The sequence below is a fragment of the Dysidea avara genome, chromosome 1 (assembly GCF_963678975.1).
Source record: "Dysidea avara chromosome 1, odDysAvar1.4, whole genome shotgun sequence".
Taxonomy (NCBI): Eukaryota; Metazoa; Porifera; class Demospongiae; order Dictyoceratida; family Dysideidae; genus Dysidea; species Dysidea avara.
The window spans coordinates 58739357-58763728 of record NC_089272.1 but is presented as its reverse complement, the minus strand read 5'-3'; the positions used below and the strand labels follow the sequence as shown (position 1 = coordinate 58763728).

Sequence of the window (24372 nt, the reverse complement as noted above, 5' to 3'; positions counted from 1 at the left end):
TGCTACTCACCATTTCCCCATAACTGCACAGTAAAAAATAAGTAGTGAATACTGTGGCAAGTAGTGAATGTCACTGGAAATTTTTAGTGATGGTCACTAAAATGTACAGTGACACTCACTATTTGCCACAGTAGTTTTTACTGTGTGAGCTGTTTGTAGATAGCTATCAAGTGTAAACTTTCAATTCATCAAGACTAACCCATAAATGAAACATTAGAACCACTTGCCGGTCATCTGAAGAATACCACAATCTCTGGAGATCACAATGTTAAAACAGAATAGTGATTTAAAATTTAATACGTTTGCAACTTAGATCATTGTTCAATAATGGATAATGGTAATGACCTACTTGCCCACATCATATTTTAGAAAATCTAATAAACACTTTTTATTAAACAGCGGTCTTAGATTATAGAAATCCATACATCTGTGTAACTATAGAACAGTTGTGTCATGGTGAGTTGCAGCTAGCTAAGAATGTACTAGCTACAAGCTATAGCTACCGATCTTTTTGTCAGTGTAATTGTCAGTGTATTTTTACTAGTCTATAGAGTTAGATGGTAAGGATTATACGATACAAAGCTTAATTAGATCATTAAATTCACACAATTGTTTAGTCAGAATTTTAGTAGCAATAGCTAACTACTAAATCCTAGCATTATATTAGTTATAAAGATTATAATTAGTATTAGTAAATTTTTTCATCAACAAATTAAATAATATGTGACCTTGGTTACTAGTACATACAAATGAGAACAAGTTTACAATACATGCATTTCAAATAAAAAAATAAAAGCCTGAACGCTCAAACTATGGCAGACAGGAAAACTCTGTGTCGATGGAATTGTTGCCATTACAGATGCAGTATTGCCACGTAGAATATCTATAGCAACCTTCTATCAAAAATTGGATGGCCCTATTACCACCATTACCCAGGAATCTATCCGCCTCACTAATGAATGTGCACATGGTCCACAATCAACACATAGAGGGGAGATGTAAAAGATGGAATTAGAGAAGAATACTTCCTGATCTTAGCTGACTCTGCAAAGTTAACCAGCCGGCTGGCATCACTTGCGGAAGTAGACAAATTAGATGCGGCTAGGATGTCTGAACAGATAAAGTCCCAAAGCAAGGATTCCCACCTCATTATTTGAAATGAAGTCATTAAAATTAATAGCTTTAAACCAAGCTATATTTAATATTGCTATTGTTGTAATAATTGTATGCATGTACCTTTGTTAATGTATGTTTGTCCAGGGCACAGCTGAAAACAGCTTTTGTCGATGCAGTCCCCTTGTAAAATAACAAGAAAACAGAGAAACAAAAAAAAGGGTAAACCCTGCGACCAAGGAATCAATGCCATGCCATCCGGCCTCTTTATCATCACGACACACACCGACAGGCTCCAAAACAGCAGGTACATGCACCTCGATCCAGACAACAGAGCCTGGCGAATACAAGGGCGTAGGCAGGGGGGTTCAGATGGTTCGGATGAACCCCCCTTTCAGAGGAAGAATTTTTTAAAAATTAAAAATCACACCAAATCTTACAGCCCTCAGTAGCTACTTGCCCACTGGTGCTCCTCTGTACCACTCTTGAGGGTCACATCACATTAATGCTGAACCATTGCAAATCATATCTATTGCATCACGTGATCAATTGCACACGTGATCAATCTCGCAAATGATGTATGGTTGAAATGGCACGAGTGAAATGGTGAAGGACTGTTCAATGGTTGGTTGAGAGTTGAGACATGCTATAAGGGAGGAGCTGCTAAACTCGAGTGGTCGTGTTATACATGTGTCAGGTTAGCACAAACTGTGAATTGTTGATAGTTACCTGATGAATGGTTTGTTCATTTATTACATGTTGTGGGCACGTGATGTCTCGAACATATTGGAGTACAAGCCAAGCCTGACCATCAACAAGAGGACCGGCTGAGAATCATGTATGCCTGGAAAGAAGTATTGCCAACTAAGGGACTCGAGTGTGGAGGGCTTCTGTGTGCTAGAAAATTGAAGTTGGCTGTCAGTATGCTGTCTGAAAGTGAAGATTAGTAGGTTTTACAATATAGGTTTATAGTTTCTATAAGCTGTATAAACAGCAGTGTGTAGGTTTTAGTTAGTCAGATGCACAAACAGCACCTTTTTATATTACTGCCTAAGGGCACATTTTGTGTATGCATCATTTTAGTTCAAACTTGCATGGTTTAGGGAGGCACCCAGGCCTTCCCCTTAAGACATTCCACTTTAAATCCGAACCCCCTTCAAAAAAATCCTGGCTACGCCCCTGGAATATAGTTTCATTGACTGCAGCGTAGGAATACAGCCTCCGCTACGCCACTGAACCGTGACTGAGTAGCCACCAAGCGTCAACTTTACTGCCACAGACACACGTACATTCAACAACGATAGGGGTAGCTAGACCAAGAGCAATCCTCAAAGACTCATTCACTCATGATCCAGCTTAGTGCCCAAGGAATGTACAGAGAGTGCACCAAGCCACGCACCAGATCTGCCGGAGGAGGAAACTGACAACAGGCGAGCCTTTGTTTTAACAACAGAGGCAGAGTTCAAAAGAGATGAAAAATAGTGTTCGTAAAGCAGTTAATAAATTACCCATTCAATGCAAAAATGAAAAATTGGGCGAAATTTGAAAGTATGTAGGAGTAGCTAACTGTACTACAATGACATATATACGTAGCTAATACCTATTCAGATTTTACCGCACGAGGCAGGCTTAAAACGTCGGAGCCGCGGGGCTACTGATATGCAGTATTATGCACATACATTTAAAACTTACGAGCATGATTCCACTGGTTATTGCTCCGCCACCACTGCTGCAATGCGGAAATTTGTAGAAGCGGTTGCTATATTATGGGCTTGTGTGAATCCTCCCACCCTTTTTATTTGGGGCTTGCATGCATGCGTATATACGTAGTAGTTACTTGTTTATTACTGATTTGTGATAACACCAGATGCAAGATCAGTTACAGAACTATTAGTTATTATTAAAAAATTACACCATACAAATATGGGACAGTAATTATTGACTCTTGTTCAACCGGCAAACTTGGAAGTCCCCAATGTTTTCTTAAAATTGTAGCAGTCTTCACTAACTGGCGGATACTATGTCATTTAAACCAAGACACTGGAAACTTTTGATTGTATTTTCATGGTCAGTGCCCAATGACCCAAGTACTAATGGTACAACTTCAATCCTACTGTTCCACAAACTTAGCCAAATCCAAGTGTTATATATTTTTTAATGTTTTCTCTGTGCTTGTCAATCACATGTCTGTCCATTACACAAGCTACATGTTTTGTGCAACTTGAGTGCTTATCCATAAATACCAAATCAGGTCTAGCTATAATCCTACTATCATTAAGAAAATCATACAAAAGTTTGTATTGATCATTATCTAAAACTGGCTGTGGTTGGCCATGGTGTTGCCACCACTGACTATAGAACAAGGAAATCCACAAAGAGCACAAATACTCCAATAAACATCTGATATCACAGCATCGTGGCGATCCAAATAGACAGTTTGTGCTATGGAAGGGCAACCAGCAACAACATGCTTAATAGTTTCAGGGTACATCTGACATCTTCTACAGAGATCACTACTAACAGTATGATGGATGTGAAAACTTAACCAATGTGTATTTAGTGCTTGGTCTTGTGCTGCCACAAGTGAAAATTCTTTCACTGGTTTAAGGTGAGAATTATGTAACCAATGAGACAAATCAGCACCGAGACCTTCCATTATTATTATTTCATTATAATGTGGCAAAAACATTGTACAAAATAGCACAAGTCTCTAATGCACCTATCAATATTATGCCCCACCACCCCCCTCTCGGGCAAGGGTTGGGGAAAGGTGGGGATTAGACTTTTTCAAAAATCAAATTCCCCACCCATGGGGCATGACGAGTAGTCAAATTCCCACGTAGTGTACTTTGGGAAAGTAGGTTATTCTTGCAGGAGGTGCATAGCTTATAAAGTCAAGCAAGTGCTAAAATTTTTGAACTGTAAAATGCCCCACTAGTGGGGTGATTTTTAAGGTCAAGTTGGATCAAATCCCCCATGTATGCCCGGGAAGGGGATAGTGGGGTTTAATATTGATAGGTGCATAATGCATGCAAATAACAAACATTCTATAAGGTGCTGAACTATAACATTAATGTTTATCAATGTTTAAGATTTTTCTTAAAATGGCTATAGATCCAAGCAACACTGTCTTCTGAATTTCAAACAGAGAACAGTTACCAGGAAAACTCTCCACAATGTCAGCCTGGCCATGTTTCACTATTCCTAAAGCACCAACTATGACAGGCACAATAGTCACAGTAGTACCCCACATTATATGTACTTCGTCTTCGGACAGGAAACATCAATCAGCAATGTACATTTATTTCTCTTATCATTGAAAACAATATCAGGTCTATTAGCAGCAACAGTTTAATCTACCTTATCCCACATAATCATGTGTTGCTCAGAATCTATAGCTAGAACTGATGGTGGTTGATGGTTCCACCATACACTGGAAGACTCTAAATTAGAAGCACGCCAAACACACAAATGGATATACCTGGCAACATTATTACGTCTAGTAATGTATTTCAGGTTCCGCTAACACCTCACATAATGTCTGTATGAAGTTGAGTAGAAAGTTCATCTTCATCCCTTGCATAGCATTTCAAATCATCCATGTAAAAACTGTGGTTAAACTGTACACTTGCACTAGAGAGCTAGTAATAGTAATAGTAATAATAGCTTTACAGTGTAAAGAGTATGTACAATTTCAAGGATTATTACAATTAAGTTATTTATGTTGTACTGAGGGTCTGCTAGCAACCTGTTCTAGCAGCCGAAGTAAGGAAAAAATACAATTACAGTAACTATTAAAATTGGGGGTAGGAACAAAATTACAACAGTTATAGCAAAGGTAAACAAAATGACATGTACATGAATTATTGCAGTTGAAGTATTCCATAAATGATTCCAAAAAGTGTTTGTAAATCACTGACTTGATAGTGCTCAGGTGTAATTACAATGCAGATCGTTATAGCCTGTAAAGGCAACCCCACACAAATAATATGGGTACAAGCAAGTACATATACACATGCAGTTATAACATACACAGGACACATGAATACCCAACATATTAAGGTACACAATAATAATGTACGAATTGTATGACTCTCTGTGATATAACTGCTATGAAAACAATGTCTCCACTTCTTGAGTTTGGCCCAGCAGATTCTACCACGGTAGCAGATCACATATGAAGGCATATTCACGTTGTTTCTCCATAACACAGATAAGCAATAATCAATAGCTGGGAGTAAGTTTACTGACAACAATGTGTAACTCCATTTGCAGAATCCAAATGTAGGCATGAGGCTATTATGCTCCAAAAATTGAGCATTATGCTTTTGGGTAGTGCTCAAAAAATTACTCATTATGCATATGCTTTTGAGAATTGCCCATTACTCCCACAATTATGCCACCATAGTTGGCTAATAATTCCAGTGTATTGCTGTATCAGACTATTTTCATTGATGTTTAAGCTTCAAATAGTCTTGCATTCTTTAGCTGGTTGCTGTATTAGAGTATTTCATTTCAATGTGACTGTTTTAATAGAGTAAATAATATTCAGTGACTGTTCTATTAGAGTTTCTGACTGCTCTATTAGAGTATCTCAATCTTTTTAACGGAATTGTGCAATCTGCAGATTTTCCTACTATTAAAGCTTTGTAATCACCTCAAAATGCTAGCATAATTCCTGATTCCCACACAAATGCCTATTATGCCCAAAATTATACTGGCATAATCACTGCATCCCTATCCAGATGAGTGAATGTGGCTCCAGTATGTCTAGAAAGTTAACACACATTCTTGATAACTGAGAATGGTACACATAAGTATGCACTAGAGTCGCAACAGTATTGTCTCCATTCAGGCATTGCATCACGGTACAGCAATATATCAAACGACACAAAGAGCAACACATTATTGCATCTTTAGTATGTTCATTCCATCAGTACAACCAGCAGTGAAACCTGTCTTAATGGCCACCAGTATAGAAAGACAACCTCTCTAGAAAGGCCAATTCCAAATCCGTTTAGTGAGAATTTATACACTGCCACCTACATATATATTCACAGGCTTTAAGCCTCCTCACAGGTCCTTAGTGAGAGAGCATTCACAGAACAGAATGGAATATTAAGCAAAGGTGGCAATGGACACGTTCCACTGTAATTTATTTTTACACGTGATCTGATCCTGTAAATTCTGTGAGCAAATGAGATCCACTTGGCCAGGACAAAATGTGATCAAAAATAATGCACATCCTGACTCAACCTACTTACAACCTAGTGCCTGTGGCAAAATGGAACTTTATAAGAGACAATATGTCAAAGATGCGTGGACACATCACAACATGTGCATACAAGAAAATAATGCTGTGTACCTTTTTAGTATCCCAAATCACCACATTAATTATGCACGGACCAGTCAACACAAAACTACATAGTGTCTATCAGTAAACCTGAAGAAGAAAAGTCACGAAGAAGTAAAAGTGCATACGTACAGTTAACAATGGTGAACAATATTAATCGTAACAATATATGCACTGAAACATTACTCTGGTCTGAATTACTTAGACCCCTGTGGTCTGAAGTCTAATATTTTTAGACCCTGTATGTAGATGTTGTACCTTAGCACTGTTGAAATTTTTTTCCTGTATGTAGTTGTACCTTAACACTGCTGTACACTTTTTCTTGGTCTTCAACTTGCAGTTAGGCTGCAGTGAAAAGTGCAGTTGCAATTTCAGATTGAGAACCTGAAACCCCCTCTCAAAATTTCTAGATCCGCCCCTGACAACAGTTACTGGTTTAAAATTAATTGATGTATTACCAGCGTTACCAGTGCAGGTGTGTGTAATAAGCATTAAAAGGGTCTAAGTAAACATGAAAAGGGTATAAGTAACTTAGACATGTCCAAAATCCACCACAAAAAGGGTATAACTAGATGATAAATGTGAGAAAGTGTAGTGTAAATGGAAAGTAGTTATTTACTTTCACAATGTGCTGTTCCATTAGGAGAGGAGTATCAATGTGGACACTCATCAAAAAACCTATAAATGATGGCCTGTGTACATGTGTATAATGCACAGCAAGAACGGAGTCAGTGTGCAGATTGGAAACTGCTTTGTGCATGTACATGAACACAATGGTTTACACATTTGCACACTGCCAGTTTCAGTTTGCAAACTGGTTGAAAATGAACTCAATTTCCAAAAAAACGTTTCCTATTTTGCACACTGAGCATTTTCAATTTGTCCACTACTTTGGAACCCTTTTAGTCACAGCTACAAACCACACATGAAGTGAAGCCTTTTTATGCATCTACATGTGTTCACAGTCCCTCTAATGAAATTCCACTCTAGCTAATTAAATTCTTGCCATTATAGTTCAATGAATATTAATTTCTGAATCATAACACACATAAACATATTAAAAATATTATTATTATTATGGCCAAGAATTAATAGTAGTAGGATGTCACTTTAGCTTTCACTACACAGTTGAGAATTGTCTATAGTGATCACCTGCAAGAGAACGTAGTAACACACTAAATCAAACATCTAGCTTGAAAACACTAACCCCATATTCCTTGCAGATAACAGTGGTAGATGTTAGAAACTAAAAATCTGCTTGTCATAGTATCACAGACTAAACAAGCACACTGCACACACCATCATAATTTATGTGCATCATCTTGTTATAGGTTTCTACCAAAGGATGCTCCCTACATGTATAAACAACATTCCATACTTGAAAATACAATTATATGTCACATACCAGTTCAGAGGTGCTGCCATCCAATAACTTGAACATCCATCTACAATAAACAGCAAGCAATGACAGTCTTTAGAATTTGTATGCTCACTGTTTTTTATTAGCTATTGATTCTCAATCATCAACTTCACTCACGGACAGAATGTGACTTTACTACTGTTACTTTAATAATCATCTGTGGATATAATTGTTTTGTGATCACATGCATGTACAACCATTAACCTTACTATGAAATCTGAACGCCCATTTGATACTGCAATATCTTCAAATTTATCAACCAAGCAACCAATCCAAGTGCCTTGTCACTGATCACTACAAAAACAAACAAATGGTTACAAGGCCGTTACAGCACATTATCAAAGCACACACAAGCTAGCTAGCTATCTACCTACCTTAGTTGACGTGCGAAGGTAGTCAGAGCCTAGAACATTAAAATATGTCAGGGTTGGCAATGAAAAAATCAACCCACTTTGGATTAACGTGTTACCTACGGGATGGAGCCTACCAATGGTCTAGTTTTAAGTGGTGGGTGCGGTTGAGACCAAATGCCCTTGCGTTTGGGATATAACCATGTTGTAAATTTTGATGGGTTTCAGCTCACATTCATAAAAATGGGCAGGAACATCTAGAATGTTGTCCAGTACTCTTTTGGGTTATTGGGTGACATGCTCTACAAAATACACTTACTTAAAAGGTGATTTGCTGTATTTTAATTTTTGCTAAAATGCACTTTACGGGTCTGCAATGAAAAATCTGCTCACATAACGAAGTCCAAGATTGTTTTACTAACTCCCAGACACCTTTTTGGACCTTGTTAAGTGGAGTTTTACAATGTTTATGTGCCAAAGCAAGCTGATGCTCTCACTCACCCTATCGTATACAAACTCGTAGCTTCCATATTCCCAAGACTACGTGTCCATTTTCGATAGTATGATGACCACCACATAACGTACCATTCATGGAAAAATTGAAGCGTACTAAAAAGCATCGTTGATGCTGCTGCCCATTTTCATTTAAAAAACCTGAAAAATCACATAACATTAAAATGCGTGCTACAGAAACAGCAAGGGAAATCACCGTATTATTTGTACTACCATAGCATTGTGAGGTAAAATGGGAGTCATGAATGTATTTTAATAGTAGGCACATGTTACGTAGCTATGTCCTGTATTAGCAGGCCTGACTACATACATACCTGTATAGAATGCACATACTGTACCTTATCTAACTGATCAAACAGTTCCTCCTCAGATGAACTTTCTTCCATCTACTACTTTCTTCCATCTACAAAACAAAACAACAGTCACAAAAGAAAAATAGACACAATACAAAAAGAACTTGTACAATACTGTAGCTCAACTCCTATACAGAAATCGACACAAACCTCAAGGATAATCTTATACATGTCATGGCCACTCCTGTTGTACAGTATATCAAACTGTTATAACTGTCAATTCCAGTACATGTGCTGCATAAGATGTACAATGGTCAAGATAATTCAGTTACTATATCATTGGAATTAACCACATTTATAGAAAGTTTCATGCTCCAAATTAAAGTTTATAATATAGACTATAGAGCTGGGGAAAAATATTGAGTATCAAGGTATTAATTTTCAAATCATATCGTGATATTTAGCCTCTACACTACGTGATGGATGTAACACTTCTAAATAAATTACCACTAAGTAGTTCTATTAGTGAACCGTGTTCTTGTCTTTTCACAAAAAAGGAGCCATGATTAGGTGTAAACAATATATAAATTAGTAAAAAATTCTCTCAATTGTACAGCAGCTTACTACTGATCTGTCATTTAGATACTTTCATGATTCGTACCATTATCGTGATAATTTTCATTACTATTGATTGTCTTGTGAAAATTTTCCTATCGCCCAGTGCTAATAGACTGTCACCTTTGCTATATCATAACTATTACACCCTGTGGAAACTATAGAATGTACAGCTAGTTTAAATACAGTAATAAAGTTCAACCACACAATTTGATCTTACCAGTCCTTTAGATTTTTGTTTGGTTTGTGGCTCCTCTTCATCTGTTGAGTTTTCTTTATCTTCTTCCTCTGAAGATGATAAAAGACATCACATAAACTTTGTGTTGTTAAAAGAACATACCGACATTAAGGTGTAGTGTGTGTACATGCTACACTGTACCTGCATACCACACACATTACAATCCCCTGTATGTACATTACACACACCAAACCCAAACACACATGCACACATACAAACACACACGCACACGCGCACACACATACACACACATACACCTTCAGAGTCAGTGGGTAATTCCCCAATACCAACATCCTCTGCTGAGAAGAACTCCGAAGTACCAATTAAAAAAGGCATCGGCCTCAGGGCATAAGGATCCTTAGCCTCCAGCAATGGCTCATGATATCCAGACACAGCTTCATCATCATCTGAATCAGAACCTAAACAATGAGATGATGTAATATATACTGCAATGTGTACAATTACCAGGTGTATGCCTGGCTTTCTGAAATTATCATGTGTAAATATGTGATTGTAACTGTTATTGTAAGATGTTGATAGTCACTTTGGTACCACCCTAAACCTTCCAACAGGGTTGTTGAGTACTATTATGTCTGCCAACATCACTTTACTATACACACAACCAATTAACCAGTTATTGCCAATTATTGGTAGGCAATTAACCAGTGACAAATATTTTGTAGGTGTACTGCACTAAATTATACCTTTGAGGAAGGTAATTTAAGGCAGTTTAATCATACCAGTATACAAGTGCAAAGAATTATAAAGACTATCATGAATGTCTTTCCATAACAACGCGTTTTTTTGTAATTTATCAGAAATAGCTAGCTAGATACAATGATTAATATTACATCTTAGAATTGATAACCAAGGAAAGTATAAACAAAGTACACAAGGGATAGGCTAGCGGAAACTCCCAGTTTATTGGACCTTGTTTTTACGAATGAACAGGGTATGATTAATAATCTAGCATACTGTTATATAGTGTTTGTTTTATACTATGATATATCAGTTAGCTGTATAGCAGCCCCTGCTGGTGAAAGGCACACAACATGGTTCAATTTCACGAGTGACACCATGTGTCTTAAAGCCTAAGAGAAATATGTTGTCCTAATCTGAGTTAAAACAGCTGGAAGGGCAAAGAAAGCCAACTAGTTGTGACTCAATCTGCAGGCCGTTTGGATTAACAATCAAACAACATGATTTAAGCTATGAAGGATGGAGGAGTAACTAGACACAATTCTACCAAATCCAGATATCAGTAGGTGTTTATTTTATGTTTAACTGAACAACCAAAGCACCATATGTGATCAATGCAACCATTGTTAGCTTTCTCCAATTGTGACCGGATCTGTGAAAACCAGCTGGCATAACAGTTCGGTTTTGGAATTCTTGATTATTGAATATTTAGTCTACATAGCCAAATGTAAGCTCTGGTAAAATTTCAGCCTTGTATGCCAACAACTTATCCAAGATTTTACCGTTAGACCCTTTCTTCACAAACAAAAAAGGGTTTAAATTTTTAAAAAAGTATAAAATTTAGACCTACAACATTACGCCGGGTTTTCGCAGATCCAGTCACAATTAGCTACTGTAGTGTGCAGAGTTCACAAACCATTCTATGTAAGGTGCTGCGTGGTAAAGAGGATCCGTTTTGCAGCCAACTATTAATTACTAGGATAGCAAAACGGCCACTACGTTTCGTTTTCAGCTATGTTCAGCCCGTTACACAGCATACAAATGAAGAACACTAGAAGGACCTCTACAATCAACAACAGAAACTCAGATGGTTCCTGTCAAACGTAGGAACTGTAAACCTATACGAAGCGCTACCATGAATCTACACCTTGGCTGTCAGCAGAGATAAATGTGACACAAACTTAGGGAGGACACAGGTAAGTCCATGACGCATGCATTGTACATGCCAAAACACAAGTAGTGCTGAAGCAATGTCAAACAGTGAAAAAAGCAAGCCCGTAACCCTAGTTGTTATCAAGTTACGCTTGTCTGATGGTATCAGTCAGTCAGTCAGTAGAAATTCTACTAAATATATACATTTTTAATTTCATAAGAACTTTTAGGAAATATAATATTAATTTCTGGTCATACTGAAGGGACTTTGGGCTGGTTATACCTAATCAATATTTCCAGGGCACCATGATGGTATTGCAAGGCTACTTGTAAGGTGATAACTTTGGTCAGAAAAGCCCAAATCTTCATGATCCCTAATATACAGTACTATTGTACTGTATGATACAGTAAATACCTGTATAACTGCAGCCACAGCAGTTGGCTTTTTAGAGGTGTGCACCTTCATCGTCACCTTCAAATCCTCAAACTAAGCTACTCTCGCTACTGTTACTGCTAAAAGAACTCTCCTCTGCTAATCCTTTGGGCTTTGTCAGCTCTTCATCATCAGATTCCTGGAGAGATAGAAATCAGATATATTCTTTCTTTTAGCTGAAAAGTAAATTATACTGATTCTAACATTCTTTCATGCATGCAAGTGTGTATAGTGTCCGTGAATCTGTGTGATCACTTTTTATTATGCAAATATCCGAGGATGTGTGTGTGTGTATGTGTGTGTGTGTGTGTGTGTGTGTGTGTGTGTGTGTGTGTGTGTGTGTGTGTGTGTGTGTGTGTGTGTGTGTGTGTGTGTGTGTGTGTGTGTGTGTGTGTGTGTGTGTGTGTGTGTCCGAGGATGTGAGTGTGTGTGTGTGTGTGTGTTCAATGTTACAATTCACAATATGTATTTGAATTCTACAACTTTCATATTGTCTAGCTAGTACACACTTCCCATAAATATTATCTTATACGTAGTAACACTACATGATGGTCCACAATCAAAGTTAGATCAACAGTATACTTGACTAGTGTGTATGTAAAAGTATGCACATTCATAAACTATACTATGGTGGCTGATTGAACATACTATACTATACTATGTTCAATCACTGGGTGTGGATACAGCTAAATACTAGTACGTATATTTCTTGATGATAAATGCTTTAAAAGGATTAAGAACTAAATTAGCATTACCATATCATTGTGAGATAAAATGGGAGTCATGAAAGTTTGAAAAAGTAGGCGAATGATACGCTTGTGTACTGTTAACATCACCTACACCTGAAGATATACAGTACAGTACTAGCAGACATTTATTCCCTACTTCAGTCTATAGACAATACTGAATTAGGAATTAAATGTCCACTAGTATACAGTACCTTCAGGTGTAGGCAACCTCTTGTTTTCAGTGACTTTTCTATGATCCATTAATTTAACTTAAAATTTTCAGGAAAGTGTCCACAGCCAACATTCAGCTGTTTACGGGTGCACACCTGGTTTCCAGAAATTAAATTGGCAAAACTGTGTATTTGTGTGTTTGCCCCAATACCCACATACTTTGAGCTAGAGAAAATTCAATGAATACAGGCTAGTGATCCATCTGTTGATGGAACATTGCATTTACTTGATGGGTGTGTGGCTGATCTAATAATCTTTATCGTGGACAAAAGGCTTTCTGGAACTGGATTAACAAGTTTAGGTGTTGTCGATTTCCAATTCCTTCACTTCATCATGATGGTGAGGTTATTACGGATGACTACACTAAAGCTGATTTGTTCAATAAGTATTTTGTTTCAGTTTTTACTAAGGAGAATCTTTCAAATTTACCAAGTACTTCCTACTGTTCAGATTTTTACTTGGATAATATGCAGGTCACCGCATCTGAAGTGTTTTCTGAACTATCTGCTTTGAATACCAACAAGGCTTGTGGACCTGATGGGATCTGTCCTCGTCTCCTGAAGGAAGGTGCTGAACAACTGGCCAATCCTTTGGCTGCTCTTTTCAATTAATCGCTGGCAGATGGCTTACTTCCAAATGATTGGGTTAGTGCTAATATAACACCTGTTTTCAAGAAGGGTAACAAGCACCATGTCTGTAATTATCGTCCCATTAGCTTAACCTGTATTTTGGTTAAAGTTTTGGAGAGAATCATTTTTAACAAACTTTATTCTTTGCTGGAGTCTCACCAGGTTCTATGTAATGCTCAATTCGGCTTCAGGAAAAACGTTCTACTACATCCTTGCTTTTGTCAGCCGTAAATGACTGGGCTTTTAATCGTAACGCCAAGCTCAGCATTCATTGTGTTTTCTTGGATTTTGCGAAAGCCTTCGATTCAGTACCCCACCAACGTTTACTATTGAAGTTAAAGGCTTATGGTATTAATGGTTCCATGCTTAAATGGTTTTCTTCATTTCTCACTACCAGGAGGCAGCGAGTTGTCATAAATGGTTGTGCTTCTGATTGGTCTCCAGTCTCATCTGGGGTCCCTCAAGGCTCCATCCTGGGACCATTACTTTTTACTTTGTACATTAATGATTTACCATCTGCTGTTAGCTCCACAATGAAAATATTTGCTGATGATGTAGCTATGTATTGCTCAGTTGATTCTCCATCTGATTGTATTGCCTTTCAACGTGACCTAGATCTGATAAATGATTGGTGTTCCAAATGGCAGATGCGATTGAATCTTTCCAAGTGTGAACTTTTGTGCATTTCAAATAAACGTATACCAACGAAGCCGCTCTATTATATAAATAATCATCATCTCCATTGGGCCAAGTCTGTTAGGTATTTGGGAGTTATTGTGGACACCAAACTTTCATGGAATAACAATGTTTCACATGTTTCCAAAAAAGCTACTAGAGTACTAAATCTCCTACGCCGTCATATGTTTACCTGCAAAGCTTCTTCAAAACAAAAGGCCTTTAGGGCACTTGTGATTCCTATTCTGGATTATGCAAGTACTGTGTGGAATCCACACACTCATAAGAACTCCAGTGCCCTTGAACGAGTACAAAACCGTGGTGCTCGCTGGATTTGTGGCAGCAGATTTTGTCCTAGGACCTATAAATGGTCTAAATCATCTGAGGAATGCTGTGCAGAGCTATCATGGCCATCTCTTTCCACCCGACGAAAATATCTGTCATTGACTATTATCTATGATATTCTTCACCATCATATATCTCTAAAGTTTAATGATTACTTCACTTTTTCTTCTGCTGCCTCTACCAGATCACACTCACTGTCTATTCTATGTAAGCAGTCATCCATAAACTCTTACCGTTACTCCTTTTTTGTGAACAGTGTTTTCTGGTGGAACTCCATCCCATTTGACATTCTGTCTACTACACGCCGCACTACTTTTAGGCGAATGCTTTACAATTTTGTTTCTGGTTAAGTCATGTATGTTTTTAATGTAAACTTTTTATTTCACTGTACTGTAATTGTCTTTGTAATGTATCCTTAGTTCTTTGGTTTTGTATTGTATCGTTTTTGTAGGTGGTACTCATATAGGCATGTTTGCCTTTTGTATTCACCTTACCTTTTGGTTAAACAAATAAAAATAAAAAAATCACTGAAACCATGTGAAACAGTTTAGTAGGGACTAGGCCATATCATGACTGAAAAACAACATAACAAGCCTTGTAAGCTACGTACCTGGAATGGCGTATCCTCGGGGTGTGTCCCATTTGTATGTGAGAGAAAATTAAGAGCAGCCATAAGCCTTTACCTAGACAAACTTGCATATGAAAACACAATAGACAAACAGTTGAGAAGATACTAGTTCTGTACATAATTTGTGGTTTAAAGTGTTCTGCTTGAGTTACACTTCCTTAGTGATGCATAGCAACTTAATTGATAAATTAAAAAATAACTGATGACATGCTTTGCCACTATTTCCAGTCCTCCATACTTACTCCAGTCGCTCCTTCTTCAGGTGTGCAATAACCTTCACACTATTAGTAGTGATATCTGCACTTCTTTTGGAGTCCAGGTTGGCACTCCATTGGCATTGTTATTTAAAGAACACCACAAACAATCCACCAGTTTTAAACAAGGATCGATTTGGGCTCGACCGACAAAATTTCAATCAGTTACAAAAGTCTATTAGAACTCACAAATGAAGGGATCACCCAAAAGCATTGCTCTCGCAAAATATACCACAAATACAACTTCCACAAAACATTACATAATGTACATTATGTCAACACATGATCCTGTCCAACCCCCCAGATTAAACATTTTCTATAGTAAACAGTGAATTTAGATTTGGTATTACAGCAGATACTAAAGACTGCAAACGTGACTTTCTTCATGTGATATTTCTACATTGTTTTTTTTTTTAATGGCAGCATTATGGCAGGCGCTGTTCATCTGGCTACAAAACAAAACTGTTTGATTTGGAAATTTACTAAATCCCAAGGTGAAATATTTCAATGACGAGACTTGTAGTGCAATATAAATAGGAACATGCGGCCACACAACACCTTGAATTAAAATAGTGTCATTTCTCTGGACTGACATGTACAGTATTATATTTAACAGCTACATATTTAGTATAGTGTATGAGATAACATGAAGAAATGTATTTGTACTACATGTATGTGCTTTATGTACCTGTACAGGTGCAGCCATAGCAGTTGGTGTTTTAGATATACAGTCTACCCTCATCAGTATCAGATTCACCAGCTGAGCTAATCTCTCCAACACTGCTGCTACCAAACGTTTCCTCTGCTAATCCTTTGGCCCATCAACCTCAGATTCCTGGAGCAGGTGGTTATATACTTATTCTTGTTGGTAGAATATTAGGCCACTCCAAATAAATTTCCTGTTTCCCGTCCACCGCCTGCATCTGGTTACTGTCAGCTCTAAATATTTCATTATTCCAAATTCTTCCATTATTTTTTGGTTATTCTTGCATACTGACAGGCTTAGCAAAAGCCATCTTGAAACAGTGTCGGCTTACGTGTCAGCAGTGCTATCAAATTGGCACAAACTTCATATTTTCACGTTTGTATTATTTTTGTAACTTGAAAAGGAAGGATGCAGCTATTTATAGCTGTGCCAGGCAAATAATGGCTTGAAAAGCTGCCAATCCCATAATGAAATAATGGAAATGGACTACCCGCCTGCATGCAAATATGCCTGAGGTCAGGATGGGAAACTGGAAATTTATTTTGACTGGCCTTATACACATCCTTACATTCTTTCATGTGAAGTCAATGAGTCTGTGTGACTCTCACCCTGTGCAAATATATGTGTGTATGCTAATGTTATTCAAGTACACAAAGAATCATAGGTGGGATAGTGGGTGGTACCCCTATAGGCAGTCACCTTCTTTACTCTCCTTAACTAAAATTTCAATTCTAATATTTTCATATTGGCTTTCCATAAATATTATCTCAAAGTACAACTGCATAATTAGGTTCCATGATGGAAGTTAGAGCTACAGGTCCACAACATACTTAACTAGTAAGATACAGTGTGTATGGACGGGTGGAATCTCTCACCTCCTTGTTACGCCCTTGCGCTACCTGCTGACCTGAGTTGACTCGTCACTTCAGCGCAATGGCAACAAAAGGCTAGGCTGCACATGCAAAGGTGTTCCCCAAACTGAATACTGATACACACATTTGTACTAGGCCGCTGCTACGAAAGGCACAAGCAAAAAGCACTTCGCTATATAAAAGCTGTTTCACAAAGTGGCCATGCTGGTACACTAGCTGCACTATTATATTAGTTCATATCATAAAGAATGGTTTCTACTCACAGTTGTCTTGTCATCTGTACTCCATAGCTTAGCCCATAGCCTCACTACGTAATTCTAATAAAAGCTCACCACAAGATCTACACCCGCCGAGGGGAAAGGAAGCCACTTCAAGTGTTGGAATCATCCTGGTCAAGAATCCGGTATCCTTCCAAGTCCTATTATTTCCGTATACTTCTTGTAAATTATACTGCATCTCGTGAGCAGTGCACAAGTGTCTTGAGGCTCCAGTTTGGAATCTGGGATTTTGTATGGAATCCAGAATCTTTGCAATTGGCTCTTTGCAAAAACAAAAAGTGGTGAGATTCGAAATAAAAATTATATACTGGCATTGCAGTACAGCTAATCAGTGTTGCTAACTCAGTTGTTGATCTCCAGTCAGCTTATGGCCTCTACTCAGTTTCTGGGTCATCTTAATTGTCATCCTAGCTTACAATTATTGCTGAGGTTCCCCAGCAGTACCCCTAGTAGTAAGATCTGAAAAATGCTAGACAAATATACCCAAATCAATATTTACAATTAAATAGCTGGAGCCATCTGTCCCTCAGTTAGTGCAGTCAAGTGCTCTTAGTGGAAGTGGACAGCCCTGATGTGATCTAGCTCCCTCTCAAGCACATAATAGTGGAGAGTAACAGAGAATAACTGATCTGGCAAAACATGACATCACTGAACTATGATAGCTCCTAGACAATTTGTGGCATCAAGAGTTAGTATTATTATTAACTCTGGATGGCATGACCAACAGTAAAACCACAACACAATTCAATTGACAATCTGAGAAGCCAGCCATAACACAAAACACCAACAACCCAAGATTATTGCATCAATAATTTTCCAAATCCCCACCCTTCAAATGCGATGCAATATTTACCCTCAAAGGTAACATGAATTATTTTTGTATGTTGTCATAATAAATTATCAAAACGCATCAATTACATTACACTATTGATCAGCATTTAAAGGGTCATCAAAGATACTGGGAGCATCAACATCAAACATTGAATAGTCTTTTGGAGTTGTCGATTTCTTCTTTACTTTCTTAACTGTTTTAGTTTTCTTTGGCTTTGGTGAAACATCACCAAACAGTGAATCTAAAAGGAAAGTATAAAAAAGCAACAAAAAGTTGCTAGATATTACCTTCTACATCGTTGCTTTTCTTCTCTGTTGATGCAGGTGTCTCTGATGTAGGAGCAAGTGTCTCTGTAGTGGCTCCAAGTTTAGAAGCCTCTGTTACATCTGGTACAACTGGAGTTGGCTCATCTGCTGTAGTAGTATCAGTCACTGTTGTAGCTTTAGATGATTTCTTCTTTTTCTTTCCTTTACCAGACTTGGTCGTGGTTGATTTGCCAGTAGCTGACTTGCTGGTAGCTTTAGGTACATCACCAAAAATGTCCTCTGTGTTGCCAAATAAGTCTTCATCTGTGACAATTGACTTCTTTTTCTTGTTCGCCTTCTTTGGTTTCTTCTTAGCTTCAGTAGGAAATAATTCATCATCGTCATCATCATCATCAGGCTAAAGAACACATACACATTTAAAAATCAATTTTACAACAGTTTATCTCAGACCTTCTGGGGATGAACATCAGTCACATCTTTAGCTGCTGTTTGTGATGGGGTAACATTGGGAGTACCAAACAGATCATCGCTGACTGTAGTAGTTGGTTTACTTAATACTTTTGAACTAAACAGATCGTCTTCCTCCTGTAACTCTTTCTGTAACTGCTTCTCGATTTCAGTTGCTCTCTTATGGTCCACCGCAACTGGTGGGACACTTACGACACTGGCAGTTTCTTTAGGTGGAGACTCTGCCAACAGATCATCATTACCAAACAAAATGTCTTTAGTAGAATCAGCTGGTTCTTTAGTAGTAGTTGGTAAGGCAACTGGTTTTTTCACTTTCTTCTTAATAGTAGGAGTAAGTACCTTAGAACTAGCAGCAAACAGATCATCAGTGTCCTCCTTTGCTCCACCTCCACCTAGTGACAACAGATCAGTATCTAGTGGTTTATTGGGTGATTGTGGTGATGTCATGCCAGATGTGAAACCAGCTATTGAATCTTCTGATTGGCTGGATTGAGTTTTGACAGCATGTCGAGATGGTGGCCGACGACCTCCCTTACGATTTACTCTATTCTAGTGTGATAAAATATGTAGTGAAATAATACACTGTACAAGCATACAGAAATGTGCAGTGCATTTACAAATGAACAACCTGCCATCAGGCCAACATTTATTGATTCCTTGTCTTTCATTATCTTAGGAGCTAGCAAGGGTAGACAGTCATTATTACTTATGTAATAACTAAAATTTCATTTTCTGGCAAGCTTTCAAAATGATTTAACTTTAAAATACATGTAAGCTCTCTATACAGGCAGCAAAACACCGGATACAAAACAACACATTTTAAATTTGAATTCATAACAATGCATCTCAATTAATGATTGCTGTAATAGAATACCTGAGTGTTGTATTAGAGTGGTTGGCTGCTCTAAATTATAGTATCTTGATCTTTAAACACGGAAATATTCTTGCATTTCTAGTTAATTTTAAATCTTAATTATAGTAATCATTACAATATGTGACCAGGACTGTGAAAACAGGGCATGTGGGCACAAACTATACCTCGTCACAGTACAGGTCATATCTCAGTACTGGTATGGAATATTTGCATTCTGTAAAAGCCAATTAAATGCTTACTAAGAGTGCAAATTTGCATTGCCATAGCAAAAAGTTATGAGTTTTGAAAGTTATGAGTTTTGAAAGTTTGAAAAAGTAGGCAAAAATCATATGCCCACATGCCCTATTTTCGCAGGCTCAGTCATATATAGTGTTTTGTGGACAGGTCATGGGAGACAAGGTATCAATAAATGTTGACCTAATCTGCTCTGTACCTTAGTCAAACAAGTTAGAGTGTCTGCTGTCTTTGGATCATCAAACGACACAGATTTCTCTAATACTGGAGCTTTGGTGGAAGTTGGGAACTTCACAGTAGCTGGATCAAATAATACTGAAGTCTACAAAATCAACAAGAATGATATTAGTCTAGGTTATATATTGGGTCCTGTACCTTCAACTTGCTGGGTTTAACTGTAGAAAACAGATCATCATCATCATTTTGTGGTTTAGGTTGAGGTACTGCAACTGGTGGCTATATCATGATATAAATGAATTACACTATCCTACAGTTCACACACACAAGTACATGAATGAATGAATGAATGCTGTACAATACACTAGTGCTGCACTGGTACACATGTTTTCACATTTACTGATACCAAATATTTTCCCAAGTCTGTATAATATTATAACCAATACGCTGATATTATGACCGATATTGTGGGGGAAGAGGGATACAAAATCACCTAAAGTTTGTATACCTTAATTTTGTTTGTACATTTGTAATGAAAATGTCATTAATCGCATGGGCAGCCAAGTTTACAAGGCCTGCTACGACTTTACCACTAACTCCTTCATGGAAAACAACGCAAAGTAGTTATAAACATTTAAGCCAGCTTATCAAAAAGCCATGCAACCATACTTTTCACAAACAAACAATTAAGTCAAAACAGTTACCACTGACAGATGCTTATTACTTACTGTCTTGGATTGTGGGTTTAAGTTATTTGGCTAATTATTTCCACTTTGATACCGATATTTGCAAATGTAGCAAAAATCAGTGTTACTGAGTATTCAACCGATTATCGGTGCAACACTATACGGTGGAACCTCAATTATCCAGACCCCATTTATCCAGATTCTTGGTTTACTGAATTACGGAAATGACTGCTCTATTAGGGTGGTTGAAATACTGATACATTTGCTATGTTGAGAGGTTATCTATACACATTTGCAGAAATACGGACTTTTCAGATTCATGAATTACCCATTGTCTCAAGGGATTCGGGCAACGGAGGTTCCTCTGTACTACAATGCACCAAGAAAATATTGCAAAGAAGCAATTTAGCTACAGTGTATACCATATAAAGGGAAACTTGGTAAGGAGATGGGAGGTGGACTTTGGTAGTGAATTTGATGAATCAACACAAATAGGTCAAAGTTTAACACACCAATTAACTCGTAGTACCAAACATTATCCATTTTCATAGTTGACGGATAAACTCTAAAGTATATTTATATATGCACTTTAGCTTGCTATTTGCCAAATTTATCCTCACCAGTTTTCCTTTATATGGTATTTTGTAAAATCACTTGGAGTTTTATATTAAAAATTTGACAAACAGAACTATGTAGTTAACTCACTTTAACTGGTGCCTTCTTAGGTTTAAAGGAGAATATTTCATCATCTTCAGAAGTAGGGCTGCCAAATAGTCCTAAAATGTTACACAATATTTAGTTGGAATAATAGAGACAGTTGATAAGTACCTCCGACTGTGACAGGTTTCTTAGTCTTCTCCTCAGGAACTGTAACAGGAGCTGTTTCTTGTGGCTTCTCTTCAATAACAGAAGAAGCTATAGAAGGGGACTTAGAGCCACCCCCAACCTTTCCTCCAAACAAGTCAACACCTCCAAACATTGAAACTGCACCGGCAGGTTTTTTCTTAGCAGGTTTGGCAGGTTCAACAACATCAGTGTCCCCTTGTGATGGCTGTTCACCAACAACACTGCTACCTTCAGTTGATGCAGTGAATAGCTCATCTTTCTGTTTTGTTTTGGGCATCGTGGAAGGAGGAGACGTGACCTTGGGCTGTTTAACAGCCTTCGGCTTAGTTGTAAACACATCAAAATCTTCTTCAGAGTGGCTATCAGATAGAAGGTCCAGTGTAGGCTTCGATGACTAATGAATACAATAAACTTTACATTAAAACAATCACAACATGTGTACAGTTTGTATGATGTAATGTCCTACGATGCACTTTGTAATATTGAATTAGAGATATGATAGTACATCTTCAATGTCCTATAGAACATCCTCATTTATCTGAACACTTGATTATTCAAACACCAAAAGTGACTGTTCTATTAGAGTATTAACTGAAGTGTGTTCTATTAGAGTAATTGAGCTCTATATATAACCCAATCAGCTTCAATCCAAACAAATTAACTTATTCGAACTCATTTGTCTGACTCTAGGAGCAAAGGTGTTTACTAGGAGCAAAGGTGTTCAGATAACTGAGGAATTAAACTTATATCAATTGGCTATACATGTACTACTTCATAAAATTTTTAAAAATATATAAGAAAATGTTAGCACACCTTAGCTGGTTGTTCAGTAGTCTTGGTGGTGGATGGTTTGGAGAAGCCAAGACCAAAGTTAGAAGTACCAAACAGATCATCATCATCATCATCACCTTGATCAAACAGACCGCCAAGTCTTGCCACTGGCTTCTTCTTTCCTGAGGCAGTGGTAGCAGTTTTGGAAGTGGTTGGTGCCTTCTATGAATTAAATATATGTGGATATTATATGCAATACCAACACACTAGTAGGTATTATATGTAGCTGCACACGTATACATAAAAAAATACAGCATGAGGGATGTATCGAGAGGCTAATACACCACGAGGCGAAACCAAGTGCTGTATTTGCCTCGAGACACCCCAGAGTGCTGTATTTTTCATACACACAAGTGCTTCAAGTGTTATATTTCACTTCCTGCTCGTCTGGCTCGGAGTGATTCCCTCTAGTACTCAAACCGCTGCGATTTTCGGTGATCAGGATATCAGTAAGTGTTTATATAATCTATTTCTAGTCATAGAACAAACTAATAGGATTGGTTAGGCTACTTATAGTAATTTACAATGTCCCACACGCGATCAATCATGCTGTCTTAGTGGAGTCGTGTTTAAATAGCTTTGGGATCAGATGATCAGTAAGTATTCATACAATCTATTTTTAGCCACAAAATGAACTGGTAGGATTAGTTTTGGCTGGTTTTAGCGATTTACAGTGTTACGCATGTGGAGTTGTTTTCGTAACATTCCTTTAACACATAACTGCACTTATTTTCCCAACTGTACTGTATTTGCCCAATTAAGCACATAACTGTTCTGTATGACTCATACAGTATAGTTATGCGGCTAATTACTACTGTATGGACAATACAGTATTCAGCATTGCTTTGATCCTCCCACACAAAGTACTATATAACTTCGCATAGCACACAACATTATAACCACATGATGTGAGAGTACTTGTATTGCTGTATAACCTCATAATCTACACACAACACTTAAACCAAGAGTTCACTATTTTTTATTATGAACTCTTGCTAAAACCAATCAGTTAAAATGATGCAACAGTAGTTTACAGATAATAACACTCTAATAGAACATTAAACTACACTAACATGGTAATAAAATGATGCTGAGAAAGTTATTGCATTGTTATTCTAAACAACATGGCAGCTAGATATTTGGAATTCCATTGTACTAGGAGCAAAAAGTGTCTCAATGAGCCCTGTGGCACTTATGGGCTCCCAATTGTATGTATAAAGATCTTGACACAAATCAAAACAAATAGACACAGACCTCTTCTGGTTTAGCTTGTTTCTTCTCTGTTGGTTTACTGGTGAGAGCACTTGCAAACAAGTTATCCCCATCATCATCACTATCCATTGACAGTCCAAACGGATCCTTCTGAGTACTAGCAGCTTTGGGTTTAGTAGTAGTAGTTGGTTGTGATGGTGGTGGCTACACACATAAACATTATTGTAACAAATGCTCTACTGTCAAATATATTTGATACAAGTGGGTAAGGATGGAGGGGTGTACATGGGTTACAGGGGACTACTGTATATACAATGAATGATGGAATCTCAGTTCTTCTTACTCACGGATCAATGGAATGGAACTCTATCCCAAGTCTATGGCTAAGGAATGATTTCTTGCTACAACACAATAATGTAAG

The 24372-nt window shown here is 37.6% G+C and overlaps 2 protein-coding genes across 4 annotated transcripts in view; both read right to left on the bottom strand.

Moving 5' to 3' along the window:
* Positions 1-2894, bottom strand: part of LOC136238086 (uncharacterized) — a 124345-nt gene extending 121451 nt beyond the window's left edge. The window contains exon 1 of the mRNA XM_066028416.1: positions 2806-2894. Within this exon, the coding sequence (XP_065884488.1) occupies positions 2806-2811 (6 nt within the window). The 5' untranslated portion in view covers positions 2812-2894. The remainder of the gene's footprint in view (positions 1-2805) is intronic.
* Positions 2895-18396: 15502 nt separating this feature from the next.
* LOC136238040 (WASH complex subunit 2-like) overlaps positions 18397-24372 on the bottom strand; it is a 27803-nt gene continuing 21827 nt past the window's right edge. For all 3 annotated transcript variants that reach the window (XM_066028368.1, XM_066028351.1, XM_066028361.1), the window contains exons 20-28: positions 23994-24155; positions 22722-22901; positions 21891-22302; positions 21768-21838; positions 20575-20655; positions 20399-20521; positions 19074-19640; positions 18645-19020; positions 18397-18598 (exon numbers count right to left, since the gene is read on the bottom strand). In XM_066028368.1, coding sequence (XP_065884440.1) covers positions 18450-18598; positions 18645-19020; positions 19074-19640; positions 20399-20521; positions 20575-20655; positions 21768-21838; positions 21891-22302; positions 22722-22901; positions 23994-24155 — 2121 coding nt within the window. In that variant the 3' untranslated portion in view covers positions 18397-18449. The remainder of the gene's footprint in view (positions 18599-18644; positions 19021-19073; positions 19641-20398; positions 20522-20574; positions 20656-21767; positions 21839-21890; positions 22303-22721; positions 22902-23993; positions 24156-24372) is intronic.